The following is an 18,394-nucleotide window of genomic DNA, read 5'->3' as shown; positions in this document are numbered from 1 at the left end:
CTATTGTATACAGTAAAAAAGTCATTGAAGCATTGAACATCGAGAAAAAACAAATAAGACAATTTTTTTTTTTTTTTTTTTTTTTTAATTTTACAAAATGTATGGGTTTTTAAATGGGCTTTCCGTTATTATTAGGCCCATTTGGTTGAAGCCCAAAATCAAAATGACTCCTAAACCCTAATTTGAGTCTTTCCCCTTAGCCACGGCCACTACATCACTTCTCTCTCTGAGGTAATATTCTTTTCCTCACCACCTCCGTCGTCGATTATCTCCTCTTCTTCCGGTACGCCTTCAATTTATCCTTCTCCATCTTCCTCTGTACTTTTCGTCAATCGAGTTAAGTTATTAGGCCCATTTGGAACGCCTTCATTTTTTTTTGAATTTTTTTTGAATTTTTTTGAATTTTTTTGAATTTTTTTGAATTTTTTTGAATCTGAAGATTACAATCATACGGTTCCTCGGGTATGTTCGATATTCTTCGGCGTATAATTTCATGTAACGGGTTATGTTTTTGTGGATCTGCAAGGTGTATGTTTTTGGTATATTTTTTCTAGAATGGTTTTGGGAGTTATTAGGTTAGCGAGAACTTGGATTTCGCCCCTTGAAACGACTACCTTCCTTCCAATTTTTCCCAGAGATCGACCTTCAATACGATTGTTGTGGATATGTGCTACTACGCATTTGTGCCCTCGCTCGAAATTTTCGAAGGCGTTTTGGAATCTTCTCTCTTTTGGGTCGAGGGAGGGTTATCGATTTTGATGTATATATTTCCTTACGGGTGAATTTGTTACTAATTGAAGTATTATGCTTATGTGAGCGGAATAATAACCACTTTCTTGCCTGTATTATACGCGTACCAGTCTAAGTTTACTACATTGATAAGTAATTTTTGTATTCTTTAAATTCTTTTGTCAATACTATGCGTTTCTGAATCTATAGTTTTGGCCTGTGGTTGGATTGAAAAATTTATTTTAATGTCATAGATGAGGTGAATTCATCGAGAACTCCCCCCCCCCCCACAAAATAAAATTCTTATACATTAACAGAATTTCTATCATTCTGTTATTCATTATCCACTTTGATGTTGTATTAGTAATGCTCATTCACTTCCGTCGTTTGTTTTTTATATTCACACTGGTTCTTCATGTGTTGCTCAGGTCATTTGACGTTGCATGCTGTCCTTGAGTGAGCTAAATATTTGATCGACCCATGGCTTCTTTTGTCAAGCCAGAGAATGCTTTAAAACGAGCTGAAGGTGAACGGACATAAAATTCTCTTTTGGGTTTTCTGTAGATTGCATTGTTTTTTAAAGTATACCACGACTTTTAGGGTGTACTTCGTTTTTGCAGTATGTATGTCCCTTTTGATGAATTCTGAATGCTCAATGAATTTTTTTCATCCGTTGTTTGTTGGAAAGTTGGTTCGGTGTACATGTTCTGAGTGACATATACAATATATGTATTTTTCATGTATGAACGCCTGTGGATTAAGTAAATTAAATTTCGGAAGTTTCCTCTTGAAAATTGTAATGTGGTAATCTTCATGCCATACTGTTATTACTTTTGAGTTTGATAACTTGTGGAAGTTGTTTCGTTATAGGCCTATGATGTACGAACACTATAATTTAGACAACATGTTTATGGTTTGCATTATTTAACATGTAATTGGTTCTTCCATTTTATAACCATGTAATTTGGTTCTTCAATTGTTTTTGTGTGTCTTATCTATTCATTTCCTTTTCTTATATTATAGTGTGTATAACAAAATTCTAGATATACAAAATGTCATTTTTCCTTTGTTGTGAATTGTGCTTCTTGCCCCCGAGTTTCCTGTATATGTTTCTAGTCTACCACTGACGTTGTATTCACCCTACTTTGAAATGAATGCTGTGTTTACTGGTTTTTTGGGAAATGAAAGGTCGCTAGCATTAATATATTTTTTCTCCTTACATTTATCCAGAGCTGATAAATGTTGGCCAGAAGCAGGATGCCTTGCAAGCTCTTCATGATCTTATAACTTCAAAGAAATATAGAGCATGGCAGAAACCTCTTGAAAGGATTATGTTTAAGTATGTTGAGCTTTGTGTGGACATGAGGAAAGGAAGGTTTGCAAAGGATGGTTTGATTCAGTACCGTATTGTTTGCCAGCAAGTCAATGTTACTTCTTTAGAGGAAGTAATCAAGCACTTTATGCATCTTTCCACTGAGAAGGCAGAGCAGGCTCGTAGTCAAGCTCAAGCATTAGAAGAAGCTCTTGATGTTGATGACTTGGAAGCCGATAAAAGGCCAGAAGATCTGATGCTTAGTTATGTCAGTGGGGAGAAAGGAAAGGACAGATCTGACCGCGAACTTGTTACCCCTTGGTTTAAATTTCTATGGGAGACATATCGAACAGTTCTTGAGATACTAAGGAATAACTCAAAGTTGGAAGCACTTTATGCGGTAGGCCATACCTTAATTGTCAGCTATTTGGTGTATGAGTTAATTTTTCAGTTTATATCTACTGATAAATGATAAGGGTGTGGGGGTGGTTGTTGAAATCTTGTCAAATTTTAATTTCGCTTGCTAATTGTTCTGATGGTTGTAGGATTTAAGAAAGCTTCTTTGCATCTGTACCTGGGAGATATGTTTAGGTTTTTTTTTGGAACTATTTTGCCATAAGTATTTGATTTTTTAGCGGTAATATGTAGGCTATGAATTAATTAGTTAATGTTATGAAGATTGAGGAATGGAGTGTTGAACCTTGTTGGGCATGTTGGCTTTTCATAGGATTACTTTCACAATTTCATTTTTTACTTATAATTTTTCAAAGAGGAGGAAACAAGATTTTGTGCCTTGCTCAGATTGGACATTAATTTTATAAGGATCTGATTTTTTTTATTGTCCTTGATGTGTTCTGTGCTCTTTATAGACTGGATGAACCAGGTTGGATTTTGTACCAAGATCTAATATTTCTTCTGGCATTTTTCATTTGTAGATGACAGCTCATCGTGCCTTCCAGTTTTGTAAGCTGTACAAAAGAACAACAGAATTTCGCAGATTATGTGAAATTATCAGAAATCATCTTGCTAACCTCAACAAGTATAGAGACCAAAGAGATCGGCCTGACCTATCTGCTCCAGAGAGCTTGCAGTTGTACCTTGACACAAGATTTGAACAGCTGAAGGTTGCCACGGAGCTTGAACTCTGGCAGGTCTGAATTTTTCAGTTCTTTAATTTTTCTCCCTCATATAGAGGAAGTAATGTCTAGATTCCTACAATTCATATCTTGATTATCTTTTATGAATAATGCAATTCAAATGATTCCTTCTTACCATTATTTGCAGGAAGCTTTTCGTTCTGTGGAAGATATTCATGGTTTGATGTGTATGGTGAAGAAAACACCCAAGCCATCGTTGATGGTGGTTTACTACGTCAAATTAACAGAGATCTTCTGGATATCGGATAGTAATCTTTATCATGCCTATGCATGGCTTAAACTTTTCTCCCTTCAGAAGAGTTTCAACAAAAATCTAAGCCAGAAGGACCTACAGCTGATAGCATCATCTGTTGTGTTAGCAGCTCTTGCAGTGCCCCCCTATGACTCCAAGCATGGTGCATCACATTTAGAACTGGAACATGAGAAAGAGCGCAGTTTGAGGATGGCTAATCTCATAGGGTTCAGTTTAGACTCCAAACTTGAAAGTAGAGATGTGGTAATGCATTTGCTTAATTGGTTTTAACTTATTATTTTTCACAACCTGCATGTTGCCTTACTCTTCTCTGTTTCTGTTTTTTTTTTCCAGCTTTCGAGGGAAAATCTTCTCTCTGAACTGGTATGTTTGACTTGGTTGACTTGGACATTTTTGTTGTCTTTTCCCTTCTGCCTTCCAAATTTATGATACTTCGATTGCTTCACATTCTTTTGAATTGTTAAGCAGAAGATCTTTAATTTCTCTTTCTCACTTTTCCATATTTCTGACAACTTCAAGTATGTAGCCAATAACTTTTGTTCTCTTTTCTTAGTAGATTTGTGCTTTTGTTTAGGTGTCTAAAGGAGTCCTGAGCTGTGCAACTCAGGAAATTAAAGATCTTTATCATCTTTTGGAGCATGAGTTCTTCCCTCTCGATCTTGCATTAAAATTGCAACCGTTGTTCACAAAAATATCTAAGCTTGGAGGTAAGCTTTCATCAGCCTCATCTGTACCCGAATTGCAATTGTCTCAATATGTTCCAGCTCTTGAAAAACTTGCTACCCTGAGGCTACTTCAGCAGGTACTTATATATTTTATATATTATAAACTTCGCCAAGCCATTGCTTATATATAAAGAAAAACATTGTTTAATAACATTTAAATTAGAATGTACTGAAGTCTTTATTTATCTATGTTTTTCCAGGTCTCCCATGTGTACCAGACTATGAAAATTGAGAGTCTGTCGCAGATGATCCCATTTTTTGATTTTTCTGCCGTGGAGAAAATATTAGTTGACGCAGTTAAACAAAATTTCATCGCCATGAAAGTCGATCATTCAAGGAACATTGTCTTATTTGGAAATTTGGTATTTGAAATTTCTTTTCTTTTTTCTCCCTTCTCTGATATATACAAAAAAAAAAAAAAAAGACACTGAGATTTGAGCCATGTTAGATAATTTGATTTTACATCATAGTGTGACCCAATTGATTTTTTACTGCTGTTGAATTTTATGCATTGAGCCCTTCTGATTTTATCTCGGCTTTTTTATTTTTGTAAAGTTAATTTATGTTGAATTTAGAAGAATGACTAACTTGTTCTGTATATTTATAAAGGATTTAGGCAATGGTATTCTTCTCAGTATATAGTTAACTGATGTTTATAGCTTAATTTTTTATGAATCAATGTAGGGTATTGAATCAGAAGGGCTTCGGGACCACCTGACTGTGCTTGCTGAGTCCCTAAACAAAGTAAGAGCCATGATCTACCCTCCTGTAAAGAAAAGATCAAAAACAGGTGAAATATTGCCTGATTTAGCAGATATTGTTGATAAAGAGCACAAGAGGCTTCTTGCTCGGAAATCAATAATTGAGAAAAGGAAGGAAGAGCAGGAACGGCAACTTTTGGAAATGGTACCCTCATTACACTTTGAATTGCCTTATACATTGTTCTTTTGGGGGTTCATAAATTGTAAAAATTGTGATCAACTGTGTTTAGGAACGTGAGGAGGAATCAAGAAGGTTAAAATTACTAAAGATAACTGAAGAGGCTGAGCAGAAGCGTCTTGCTGCAGAATATGAACAAAGGAAAAGTCAACGGCTTCGTAGGGAAATGGAAGAGCGAGAACTTGAAGAAGCACAGGCATTACTCCAGGAAGCTGAAAAGCGTGTTGGTAAAAAGAAGGGAAGCAGGAAGCCGGTTCTTGATTCCGTGAGTTTTGTTTGTTACTTGTTTTCTTATTGTTGATAGATGTATATTCGATAAATAACATGTGAGTATGTCTCCAGGAAAAGTTGACTAAACAAACCTTAATGCAATTGGCCCTTACTGAACAATTAAGGGAGAGGCAGGAAATGGAAAAGAAATTGCAGAAGCTTTCCAAAACTATGGATTATCTAGAAAGAGCAAAAAGAGAAGAGGCAGCAACGTTAATCGAAGCTGCATTTCAGCAACGTTTGCTTGAAGAGAGGATGATTCATGAACGTGATCAGCAGGTCTTGCTTTCTGAATCATTGTTTCATTATATTAAAGAAACTTTGCCTATGATATCTGTATTTGGCTGCAGTTTTCATGTTCCTTTTTTCTTTATTAATTCTCAATGCGTGAAATTGTATCTGTTAGTGCATTTTGGCAATGTAATTAACTACACATGCATATGGTATGATTAAATAATACATAAGCAAATTATGGTATTTTTATGCATCAAAAAAGGTCGATATATTTTTGTGGCCTTAACTTCCTTTTTCACTTCAGACTAAATCGAGAAGTGTTGAAGCCTCCAATTAGTTTTTATTCTTCTCATGTTTTAATATTACTTTATTCAACTTCTGTATGTGTCCTAGCATTTCCAACCATAGTGATTAGTAGAAGGGGATAAAGTTAGTCTTATGATAATGCTTCTCTTTTGATCTTTGTTCAATTTGTTCTTTTGAGTACGTTGGTGGAGACTTAGAGTAGTGAGTGGTTAGGAGGCTTGCCTAGTCTTTGCTCAACATGTAGTATTGCATGTATTGTAACTTTAGAGCCAGTCAGTGCTGCAAGTTTATCAAAGAGGGAGATTCTTCTTATAATGTGAGTAGGAGTTAATGTAGAGAGAGGGTAGTTGCAAATACACTATGGGTGCTGTTTCTTGAGAATTTCTAGCTGGTATTTACCATGATCCTATGTGAACTTTGAAAAGATGAACTGATGCTTTTGCACGTGACTTATTGATCTAGTGAATTCAACATATTCAAGTATTAAAAAAAGAAGATGCTTTTGCACGTGACTTATTGATCTAGTGAATTCAACACAGTCAAGTATTACTCTTAATGTTTTTGATGGGTAATTTTGTCATGATTTTCCTGCATGCGGCTTCCACAACATACCATTCTTACAATGCCGTGCTTATGACAAATATTTAACTTAATTGTATTGATTACACCTATTCAATTTTTTCTTTGTGCTTTCATTTTGTTTTTGTTATCAGTTTTTTCCTGCTACCATTGATGATATGTTAATACTTAATGGGTGTTTTAAAGTTTATTTATTATAAAATGGAGTTCCTTTTCTGCTTTTCAGCTGGAGGTCGAGTTAAGCAAGCAGCGCCATGAAGGTGACCTGAAGGAGAAGAATAGATTGGCAAGAATGTTGGAGAGCAAGGTTAGTTTATTTATTATTATTATTTTCATATTTTTTAGTTTAACGTGTGGACATTAGCAACTTGTACATAGAGGGACTCAAACTTCTTGGTAGAGACTATATGCCTTAATTAGTTAAGTTATGCTTAGGTCGATAAGGTTAGTAGTTTCATATGGCTTTATAGAATTACTTATAATCTGTCTTCGCTAACTCTTAGGATTCACTTTTTAAGTGTACTTCGATTGAAAAATGTGTAGATCATTTCAGGTTTAATTTGTAAGTTCCTAGAACTCTGCTCTAAATTTAGGATGTTTGGTATGTTGGAAGTATACGAGAGCCTATGATTACTTTTTTATCCGATGGTACAGTGCCCATTTTTTTTTTCTTTATTTAATATAATTCTAAACTTCGTTGATGTTGTGAAATGAAACTTGAGCGTATGAATGTTCGCAGAAATTGTTGACTTTTGACACATTGATCAAACTTAACCTTTTAACTTTTGTTGTATAGAAAATTTTCCAAGAAAGAGTTCTCAGTCTTCGCCAAGAGGAGTTCAACAAACGTAGAGCTGAGAGAGAAGAACAGATCAGGCAAATAATTCAGTCTCGTAAAGCAGAAAGGGAGGCTAAGAGAAAGAAAATCTTTTATGTGAGGCGTGAAGAGGAGAGAATCAGAATATTGCGTGAAGAGGAGGAAGCACGCAAGCGTGAAGGTATTTGTTGAAAGTTTTATGGTTTTCTATGGGGGGAGGGGGAGGGGGAGGGGGGTACTTAGAGCATGAGTTGAAATAACTTCTGCAAAGATATCCGTAGGTTTTAATATAATGTACATTATTAGCGTGGAGTCGTCATTTGTCTGCTTTTGCTCATTGCACTTTTTTGAACTTTGTAGAAGCCGAAAGGAGGAAAAGGGAGGAAGCTGAACGCAAGGCAAAATTGGATGAGATTGCTGAGAAACAGAGGCAGAGAGAGCGCGAATTGGAAGAAAAAGAAAGACTGCGGAAAGAAATGCTCTTTGGTGGAGGCAAATCAGGTGATGCTTCTGCTAGGCCCGATGTTTCTCCTGCTTCTCGACCTCAGGAGTCTAGGACTGCTCCTGCTGCTGCAGCTGCTGCGGCTGCAGCCCCGGCCGCAGGAAAATATGTGCCAAGGTTCCTACGTGAACGGACTGAGAGCTCCAGCCCTAATGCACCACCTCCTGAATCTGATCGATGGGGAAGCAGCAGGCCTGACAATCGACCATCTCAGCCAGGTAGCTGGCGCAATGATGATCGTAGACCTGCTGCATTTGGAAGTTCAAGGTCGTCGTGGTCGTCGTCTCGAGTTCCTTCTCGTGGTGGCTCGGAGCGCTGATTGTGGTGGCAGTCTGGCAAACCGAAGGAAGAACAATTTTGAGTTTGATCGGATGCTAAATCATTTCTCGGAAAAAGAAAAAAAAGATGAGTTTTTGGTCCTATTGAGAAAGCAAGGAGGAAGAGGAAGAGGGAAGAAGCAGGAGGGAAAAGGGTGTAATAATATTTGTAGTTGTGTGTTCTAATGTTTACGTGGCAGAAAATTTATTGTTGGAAGAGTTGTTTTTGTTTTGTTAATTTAATGAAAGTACACTGCAGGGGGGGTTCCAATTTATATAGGCCAGATATGAAGTACTTGAGGCGTTGGGCGTTGGAAGTTGTGTTGAATAGCATTTTTATGGAGTCTATTTAAATCAATTGCCCCCTTTTTGAGTTGAAACCATTCTAATTTTCTTGGTGCAACTCGGTGGACTTTAAACTGTACGAGTTAGAATAAGGGAAGCAAAATTTGTTCAGAAAGTAACTATACATGTGACAAGGTCATACAATGGGGATTGGAATATACATGGTACATTAAAGTCACTTATGCTAAACCGTGTGGGAGTAGCGAATTTGAAAATAAATGGGGGATGATATGGAAATGATAAATCTACATCAGCTTGCTCTGAAACCAGAGAAGAAGAAGAAAACCCTAATCCAGCACCAACAAGGATTGATTAGGGCAAAAAGGTGGAGAAAACCCTAATCCAGCACCAACAAGGATTGATTAGGGCAAAAAGGTGGACGTGAGAGCTCAAGAGAAGGAAACTTCCATTGACGAACGGCAACAAACCGGGATAACTCTCTATTTCCTTATTCCATCAATTTTACATGATGAAGATGCGGATTCCTCTGTCTAATTCGGTTTGTATGGAGAGCTAAACTTAATAGAGGAGGCGAGAGAGTTTTATATAGTTTAAGTATGTTGACGGTATGATTTTAGTTTATTAAAGAGTTGTTAATGATTTACATGTATGTTTAATTAGCTACTTTACATACATAGTTGTTCTCTTATTCGGGAGAAGAGAGGAAGCAATGAAATCCTCTTTAATACTCTAGTTCCATAGCAAGGAGACTTGAAGGGTAATAGAAGGGTTAGAATTCTACAGTCTTGTTAATAGAAATTACAACGATTATGGAAATAATCACCATTCATGACCCTCAAAAGTGGCTTGAGAATCTATTAAAAGAAACTAAAATCTACCACAAAACTCAACAACTTATCTATTTAATCTCTCTTAGCCGAACCTTCCTCATTATAGTTGATTTTCTCATTATTTTCTATTTTTCGACAGCGGTGACACTCTGTTTTAGTTTTGTTTAAATAGTTAAAATCTCTAACACCCATTTGAATGTTACCCAAAAACTCACTTAATTTCGAGCGATAAAATTAACCAAAAAGATAGGTTCCCTGTGGAATCGATAATTTACTTATTACTTGCTACTTGTGATAGTGTATACTTGCACTTATTCTTGTGAATTTTACATCATTTTATTATATACATCCACAAGCGATCAGTTATATTCTAAATCGAGTGAGTATATATACCTAGTAACCAACATTGTAGTCTTTTGTCGCATCAAAGTCATGGGAAAGAGTACTTGGTAAATGACTCTAATATTGGAGTTAGGGAATACAAATATATACAATCATGAATATGAACCTATCATTTAAAACTATATTCTTTTGGTGACTTTCCAATTTAGGTCATCAAATATGTATTTACTATTCTACACACAACCGCGACTATAGACCCACCAGATGGTTTGCCCACCTCCTAGGCCTCATGCTAGTCAGGTTAGCGTCTTTGGTGCTGTTGTTGGACACCTAGAAGGAATAGCGACCGTTGTAGCATTATGCTAAACATGATGATCATCTTTCTTTTTATAATGTACGTGTCTGTACTCATCATTTGGCGCAATATCCCGATGCACGTGAACATACATTTATTACATCCATATCATTCAACATACCATAAACACAATGAACGTATCAAACATATAACACGTGCAAGACCATTGAGCACGTGTCATTATATGAGTCTTAGTCATTTTTGACTGCCTTCGAGGAAGCTTGACTCCTTCTTTCTGGAGTCTTTTGTTCGACATTCAAGGATTTGTCAATCTATTGGCACGGCTGAGTGTAGGGCATGGCTCTGATACCATGTTACACGAACACGACTCTCCACAATAGTATGATATTGTCCACTTTGAGCCTAAGCTCTCATGGCTTTGCTTTAGGTTTCCCCAAAAGGGCTCATGCCAATGGAGAGTGTATTCTTAGATTATAAACCCATGACCATTCCCTAAATTAACCAATGTGGGACACTTTCATCCAACAAACGCTTCTCCTCTAGGTTCTGTGAAGGTTTTGTGAAAGAGGCTCGGCCGAAATTGGACTCCTCGTCGCGAGATCAAAGTTGTGGTGGTTATTTTTCTCTCTAGAACCTTCCTTTCTCTCGATTCTCTTTTTCCTTTCCTTTTCTTTTCTTTACATTTCTCTCATCTCAATTTTTTGGTACCTAATTAAGGGGGAAGAATGACCAAAATACCCCTCCCGTATTAACTATGACCATTTTTCAAATGTTTCAACATTTTTCTTGAGTTTGTGGGACTTTTCTAAGTATTTTTCTCTTCTACGTTATCTTGAAATTCCATTCTTAAGATTGTCAATAAAATTTGAGAACTTTGGGCTCAATTTTAAATATCAGGTATTTAATACCTCGTTGGGACTCGGATGTTATAGTATGACATATGTGCAACATGAATGATATATGATATGATTGACATATAAAATGATGAATTGACATGAAATACAACCGCGAAACACACATGGAAGATATGATATTAAGGAAGACGCTAGTAGGGTTGTAGTATATGATAATGAAAATAGAAAATTGTTCGAACCTCATGCATTATTGTCTGTTCATGCATCGAGGGATACCCCTTCTCCTTTCACGAAAGTAGGGACGTGTACGCTACGAAGTAAGGAAACGATCATTATGTTTACCATAATGCTGCCAAGATGGTCGCTATTCCTAACAGGTGTTCGACATCAACAGTTACTAGAGTATGCTTGCTCGACCAAAAAGAGGTCCAGGAGGTGTGTGAACTGACTAGTGGGACCATACTCGTATGTGTAGACCGTGTGTAGGAAAATTAAGTACACATTCAAATTGCTCGTTTATGATAGCTGCGGTAGGAAAATAGATCATTATGATAAGTCTCATTTCATGAAATTGTATGTGTCTGCATTTAACCCTATTAGGGGGGTTGCTTACCTGAGTATTTCTTGAAATACTTAAATCATGTGCTACTCTTATTTTTCAGGTAAATGCAAGGCTCCCCTTGTACGACCGACGGTGGCATCACAATATAGAAGACCATGACACATGCTTAGAATAGTTTCGTAATTTGAATTAGTAGACTATATGTTAGTATAGGTTTGTTGCATTTTCATTTAGTAAGCCTATAAGTTAGTATAAGACATTTTTATTTAAGTTATTTTTATTATTTCAAATTGTATTATTTTACTTTAAAGACCTTAGAAGAGACCTGCAAGATCACAGTCGTGTGAAGTATAAGATCACAGTCATGTGAAGTATTTTCCATGGTCATTACATGTAATAGCTCAAAAATAAATAAAGAAATAAAGAAATAAAATAAATAAACAAAAAAAAAAAAAAAACATTTTCCCATTTCTTCCACTAACCTCTCATCACTTCCCAAAATTATCTGTCTGAGGAAAAAAAAAAAAAAATGACCTTTACCCAGTTGAGATTTGCCAGAGATGAAGATAAATCTTATCAATAATGTATATATTAAACCTTCATTTTCTTTTATTCTATCTTTTTAGAAATCACAACCAATTATAGTGAGATCTTCATTCAATTATTACAATGATCTAGTTTTGAATTAGAAACTAAAGGTAACTCATTTATACGATTCTAGTTAATCATGTCAGATTAGTAATATTAGATTAAATTTTTATCAGGGAAATGAATAGATTAAAGATAGAATGACAAAAAAAAACTACTGAACATGAAACACTGAGATAAGGAAAGATTTGGAAACAGAGATCACTACAAATTTGGAATGCATGAGAATAGAAGGAAACAGATAAAAAAAGAAGATTAGGGAATTAAAAACCACAGACTAATATAAAGGGAAAGGTAAACACATAAGGTAAATAAAGAGAGTAGTAAAGCCAAGAATAACTTGAAATAACTGTATCTACTTTCTTATACTACCCTATGAAAAATAAGATTTTTAATAAAAATATAATTATAGATATATAACATTTCAGACTTTTAACAATGGACCAATGTAAATTAGAGAAATAATGTTGTAGAGTTCAAATATGAAACTAATGTCATGGGCTCATATAGGTTGACTCGAATTTCAAAGGACGAAATCGAACTTTAATTAAAGATATATTCGTGACAACGACTTAAGCTAGCCAGATAAGTGACCTTACTATTGGCATGGTTATATTTTGATGTTGACACGTGCCCTGTGGTTCTGCACGTGTCATATATATTGATATTCGTGAATTGTTTGTAAATTGATATGCTTCCTATATGTTATGTATATGTTATAATATGTGAATTGTATGATAATAGTTACTGTATGATGTGTTCAAGGATATGTTTGAGATAGGATACAAGAAAGATGCACAAAACGAAATGTAACGATAGGAGTAAATACGTTCACGAAACGTTAAGGTTAGGTTATATACTGGAGTGATATGGATAAGAGAGATTGATGGAAGAATATGGTTAGGTTACGGGTAAAAAGGGATAGGTTTGTGATAGATTGATAGAATGATAGCGTTAGGTTAAGTTCTGGTAATGATATGTTTGTGATAGGTATAAGAACGTTAAGGCTATGATAAGTTAGAGAATGATATGACTATGAAGTGTTTACGTTATTACTTGTTTATGATATGATACATTGTGATGCAATATGTCATGGTATGATGTGTATATGATGAAATGTTATGTTAAAAACATAGAACGTTAGGTTAGGTCTCTTAAATTGTGTGTATACAGCATGATATGAATGACATGAAATTACGATAAATGACATGAAATATAACCCCGTTAGAATTATGTATGATTTGAGAACGGAAGGATGAGAAACGATATGATATGAATGATGAGCAATATCTGAAACGATATGAAAAATGATATGATATGTACTTAATGCTAGCGGGGTTGTATTAAAGGATAATGAAATTGTAGAAGTAGTGGGAACCTCATGCATTATGTGTGTTCATGCATCTGAGGGGATACCCCTATCCCATCACGAGGGTACAGACGTGTACATCCAATGGCAGGACAATGATCGTTATGCTTTGCATAGCGCTGCCGTGACGGTTACTAGTTCTAACGGGTTCCAGCATAAGGGGCTTTCAGAGTATGCCCACCGGATAAGGAAAATGACCCAGCGGTGTGCGAACTAGCTGGTGAGCCCATACTCGCACGTATGGGTTGTGTGTAGAGTATATGATACACGTCCACGATTACCCGTTAGGACAGCACCGTAGTGAAAATGAAACGAAATGAAAGATAGGTTCCATCATTTCATTACATATGATTGTTGCATTTAACCCCAATAGTGGGGTCACTTACTGAGTATTTCTTTAAATACTTAAGTCATGTGCTACTATATTTTTCAAGTTAAGGCAAAACATTCATGTACGACTGACGACGATATCGCAATTCGAGACCATGACACATACATCAATGTACGGCTGACGACGACATTGCAATTCGAGACCATGACACATACATCGGATAGTGGTATTTATTTTCTTAGACTTAGGCTAGAATAAGATGTTTTTAACTTAAACTCTCATTTATTCTATTTAGTCTTTTGTTTTGTCGTTTTAAAGATGTTTTCGAAACACGTGAGTCCATGACTGTGTTTTAAGATATAGGTTATGTTATGTTTTATGGAATTTAAAAGAAGTTTTCCGCATTCAATGTTTATAGTATGTATACAATAGCGACCTTAGATTAAGTAGAAAATTTCGGATCGTTACATTACAATTATTATATTATATAACTATTATTTTTTTAAAAAAAAAAATTGAAACTTTGAAAGGGTTTCCTTTATTCACAACAACATCATAATAAAAATAATGGTGTAGGGATGGGGCTTTGAACCATGGAAAGAGTCAAGATTGAACTGTGGAAAGAGTCAACAGAACCACTATTGTTACATTTTCTGCTTACAAAGTTTTTATGATTTAGTTGGACAGAACCACGCAGTTATATTTTCCAACTTTTTCCTATTTTATTTCAAAACTATTAGGATGATTTATTGTTGTTTTTTGTTTTGAATTGAATTACTTTTTCACACTCAATAATTAAAAAAAATTAAGCATACTTAAATATTTGTTAAAACCCTATTCAACCGAGTCTAAGATCTACTTGTACAAAGTTGCCTACAAACTACACTCTACTGTTAATAGTCTATTCAATAAGCCTTTCAAGCTTACTTGATAATCCGATTACCAACCTATAACTCGGGTGTCTTCATCCGAAACACGTTCAAATCATGCTAACACAATCTTCAGTACTCTGTCTCTCTCTCATTTTGTTGATTAAGGCGGGTTTAAAGGGAAACTAGCAAAGTCTTGAGTAACAAGAAAAATTATATAATTGAAGCAATGGCTATGACATGGTTGCAAATTATGAAGCGAACTTGAAGAGCAGATGTTGATATAGAATGCTAAGACAATGGAACAATCACACTATGCAATCTACAAATTTCTCTGAAATTCATGTTTTTTCTATCTTCTCAGTGAGTGAGTGAGTGAGTGAGTGAGTGAGTGAGTGAGTCAGTCAGTCAGTCAGTCAGTCCAACAGCTGAGCAAGAAACCAAATGAAAGCAACCTTTTTAGAAGTGTCTCCAAAACATCTTTCTTCTTCTACCAACTCTTTCTTTTTTATCTCAACCCTCTCATTTTCTTACACGCATCTATAACAATCACCACAGGGAAAGCCAAAAAAACAAGCATGCTCACACTGCCAGATGAGGGGAAAAAAAAAAAAAAATTATATGGAGTTATCAACATATACTATGTTATGGGATGGATAAATTACTAGACGGTTATTGTAGGTTTTGTCGCCCTTTTTCCTTCCATGGCGTCTTTCTTTCTTCGACATGTTGCACAGAGGAACGGACCTTCCCATGGCTTTGACGATGGCGAAAAGAAAGGCCCCGAATTCATCGACAAATTTTCATTTGGGGGTTGATCCACTTGACAAACTGCACATTTGAAGATCCCTGAGTTTGGATCTGACGCTAAATCTTTGCCTAACCTGCATTTCCATTATAAGTGAACATGTTTCAAGTCACTTTTGGACAGAAATTACAATAATTACACCAGAATTCACCAGTTTTCTATTAATATAACAGTTAGGAACAGAGATAAATTTTTCGACAACCAAAGAAAATCGAAGGTCTTTCGTTAATTACAGTATATAAATCTACAATGAAGAGAACAATCCTAGGAAACTATCTTAATACCACTATTTCTATCAATATAACAAGTTAGGAAGAACCAAGAGTCCAAGTTAAACTCCACACTATGATATTATTTGGTTTATTGAAGTACGATATATACCAAGCGAATAGAATAATCCTAGGAAACCGTCGGCCGAGCTCAGACAACATACCATGCTTCAAGAGCAAGAGGGAATAAACAAAAGAAAGAAGAAATGCATCAATTATACCTTTCAGCAAGCATAGCGGAACCTTCTTCAAACAATTCCTCCACCACTCCAACAGCAGAAAGTTTATTTGCAGATTTGCCCAAAGAGTTTTGATATTTCTTCCCAAAGAGTGTGGTGAGCACATTTTGCTTCGTCCTTGGAGTTGGTGGTAATAATATAGGTTGCTCGGATGGTATGATATCAACAACTAAGCAAGTTGTATCGTCCTTCAACCCCCTCGACCGCAGAGCCTCCTACAATACGAGCCGATCAAAATATTCACAGGATTGAAAAGAAATGAAACTCCTATGAATATTCCAAAAGGCTAAGGGCAGTTTTTTTCACTATAAGAACTGAGGTGTAAGTAATCCTGAATCTAAACACACAAACAGAATCAGCTTGTTCTTTTAGTTTTTATCATCATAAAAAGACCTATGGTTCGAGATCGAAACATTGAGTCTTGCCTCAAGGAATAAAAAACCTTCAAAGCCTTTTAGAACATTGATCCCATACCATACCATACCATTAAGGTCTACAATTGAAACTCACCTTCACAACTAGCTTAGCAGCAAGCTCTGCAGGTAAACCACGACAAGACTTTGCAGCCATATCAGACGATAAAGCATCCCATATACCATCAGAAGCAATTATTAGTCGTCCGCCAGCATTAGAAAGCTGCATAACCAATTAGGAAAACATAGCAGAGTATTCAGTCAAGGCACGTTCTGAATAAGTAGTCGAACAACTACTGATAGATTGAGAGGTCACCTTCACTTGCTTAACATGCGGTATCGGGACAATATATTCTCCTACATCTGTATCACCAATGGACCTAGAAAGACATAAGCCACCAGGCCAGCAGCGGAGAGGACCGACCTGTAAATGGAAGTCACATAAGGGCCCAAAAACATTATCACGTATGACTAGAGTCAGCAGAGATGCATAAAATTAAACCTCATTGCCGCCGAAAACATTGAGCCTCCCAACCTCACCACCACTCGCAGTTACACGTTTCCTCTCTTCCTCATTTTCCTCCAGCCTATGATCAACCGTCAATAGAGAAACCACACCTCCTTGGGTGTCTAATATGCACCGTGAATCTCCCACGGACGCCACTGTAACAGTCCACCCATCAATCACAACAAATGTAACAGTAGTTCCAGAAGTTTCCCCTGCAAGTAAGATAAGATTACATGTGACATAATGGCATTGTGTATTCAAGAAGAACACCGATAGACAGACGACATGCTACATACCTTTTTGCTGAAACTCTATGTCAGTTTTGACAAAACCAGCAACTAATGCTCGAGGAAGGGCTTGTAGCCATTTTTCTCGACTGGCCCCTTGAGGAATTGCACTTAAAACATTACCCAGTAAATGTTCCTTTGCAAAGATAGCGGCTGATATGCCATTATGCCCATCAAAAATCTGCAAATAGAAGCCAGTTCCTCAGTAATCATAGAACTCAAGTAGCACAATAACTAAAGTATTAGATAACTAAGAGAACAAAAAGTTAATGAAAGGAAACAATACCGCAAAAACAGAAAATGCAGTAGAAGGGTTTCCAGGAATACGGTGGTAATCAAGTTTAATCAGAAAGTAGTCCTCTCCTTTCTTTGCCAAAGCAGCCTGTCCATACTTCACAAAAGGTTTCTCAACCCTCTCGTTCCTCAGCTCGCGACCAATCAAGGTAGCAAGCGGAACGAGAGGGGGTTTAATCCTTGATACTTCTGTCTGACTCATTTCATCCTATGTTTCGGCATTTCCAAGACCACACCCCAAATTCCTGCTCATTCCTACTCATTCAAATCAATCAAATGAGCCTCGCAACATTAGATGACAAATCCACAAAAATTACTCTCAAACAACTACCACTTTCCGATCTAAATCTTAACACAGATTCAGCAGCATAACTTACAGATAAACAACACTAAACAAAATACTAACCGAAAATGAAGAAACGCACAACACAGAATCCCTCTCAGACTCCAAGGAAACCCCAGGGAAACGCAAAATCAGAGAATGAAACAAAATCCGGAAACCGCTCCCAAATTGAGGGCAATTTCAAAGAGGTTCCTGAAAGGTAAAGAAAAGAAAAGAAAAGAAAATCATAATGAGGATGAAAATTAGGAAAATTAAGGACCACAGAGTCTCACAGGCGGTGGTACATTCAGTGTCAGAAACAGATCGAGCAGAGGGGATCGGACAGTGGATAGTTGTGCAACACCATTTTCACAAAATCTTCAAAATTTCCTTCAAATTATCTAGTCGTAGCAAGGTCGATCGAATGGCGGGGAAAAATTCCCAGCTAGAATTTCTAGGGAGAGAGAGAGAGAGGAAGACGAAGTGAGAGAAAGAAACCCACAGTTGTTTTTTACTGGTAGAGAGAGAATGAAAGAGAGACGCGGAACGGTGGGGTTGGAGATGGGATTTTCGGCCAAGCTCTCTGATAATGACATTTTTCTCTAAATGCCTATAATACCCTTTTTCCTTTTTTTTTTTTTTTTTTTTTTTTTTTTTTTTTTTTTTTTTTTTTTTTTTTTTTTTTTT

The 18,394-nt window shown here is 36.3% G+C and overlaps 2 protein-coding genes across 5 annotated transcripts; one reads left to right on the top strand and one right to left on the bottom strand.

The window, feature by feature from the left end:
* The first annotated feature begins 193 nt into the window (after positions 1–193).
* Positions 194–8,523, top strand: LOC111437773 (eukaryotic translation initiation factor 3 subunit A-like). Of its 3 annotated transcripts, XR_002709489.1 has the most exons (15): positions 194–283; positions 1,158–1,255; positions 1,960–2,441; positions 2,977–3,192; positions 3,326–3,694; positions 3,785–3,814; positions 4,026–4,253; positions 4,377–4,538; positions 4,861–5,082; positions 5,168–5,380; positions 5,458–5,664; positions 6,731–6,811; positions 7,301–7,502; positions 7,682–8,362; positions 8,426–8,523. XR_002709489.1 is itself a non-coding variant. In XM_023075838.1 (14 exons), exons 2-14 carry the CDS (start codon positions 1,210–1,212, stop codon positions 8,140–8,142), a joined length of 2,919 nt encoding a protein of 972 aa, XP_022931606.1. In that variant the 5' UTR covers positions 210–228; positions 1,153–1,209; the 3' UTR covers positions 8,143–8,523. The 3 variants fall into 3 exon arrangements, 2 of the variants coding, with proteins under 2 accessions (XP_022931606.1, XP_022931607.1); XM_023075838.1 differs by having other exon boundaries at positions 210–228; positions 1,153–1,255; positions 7,682–8,523; XM_023075839.1 differs by lacking the exon at positions 194–283 and adding an exon at positions 315–336 and having other exon boundaries at positions 7,682–8,523.
* A 6,473-nt stretch (positions 8,524–14,996) lies between these two features.
* On the bottom strand, positions 14,997–18,249 carry LOC111437790 (probable protein phosphatase 2C 5). Of its 2 annotated transcripts, none has more exons than XM_023075862.1 (9): positions 18,001–18,249; positions 17,792–17,920; positions 17,378–17,640; positions 17,101–17,272; positions 16,799–17,016; positions 16,613–16,720; positions 16,394–16,519; positions 15,866–16,098; positions 14,997–15,451 (listed from the first exon to the last, which is right to left on the bottom strand). In XM_023075862.1, the coding sequence occupies exons 3-9, from the start codon at positions 17,585–17,587 to the stop codon at positions 15,232–15,234; spliced, it is 1,287 nt and encodes a 428-aa protein (XP_022931630.1). In that variant the 5' UTR covers positions 17,588–17,640; positions 17,792–17,920; positions 18,001–18,249; the 3' UTR covers positions 14,997–15,231. The 2 variants fall into 2 exon arrangements, with proteins under 2 accessions (XP_022931630.1, XP_022931629.1); XM_023075861.1 differs by having other exon boundaries at positions 18,013–18,249.
* Positions 18,250–18,394: the final 145 nt, after the last annotated feature.

Source organism: Cucurbita moschata, unplaced genomic scaffold (genome assembly GCF_002738365.1).
Source record: "Cucurbita moschata cultivar Rifu unplaced genomic scaffold, Cmos_1.0 Cmo_Scf00066, whole genome shotgun sequence".
In the NCBI taxonomy this organism is placed as follows: domain Eukaryota; kingdom Viridiplantae; phylum Streptophyta; class Magnoliopsida; order Cucurbitales; family Cucurbitaceae; genus Cucurbita; species Cucurbita moschata.
The sequence above is the reverse complement of the archived record's forward strand: the minus strand, read 5'-3'. Positions and strand labels throughout refer to the sequence as shown.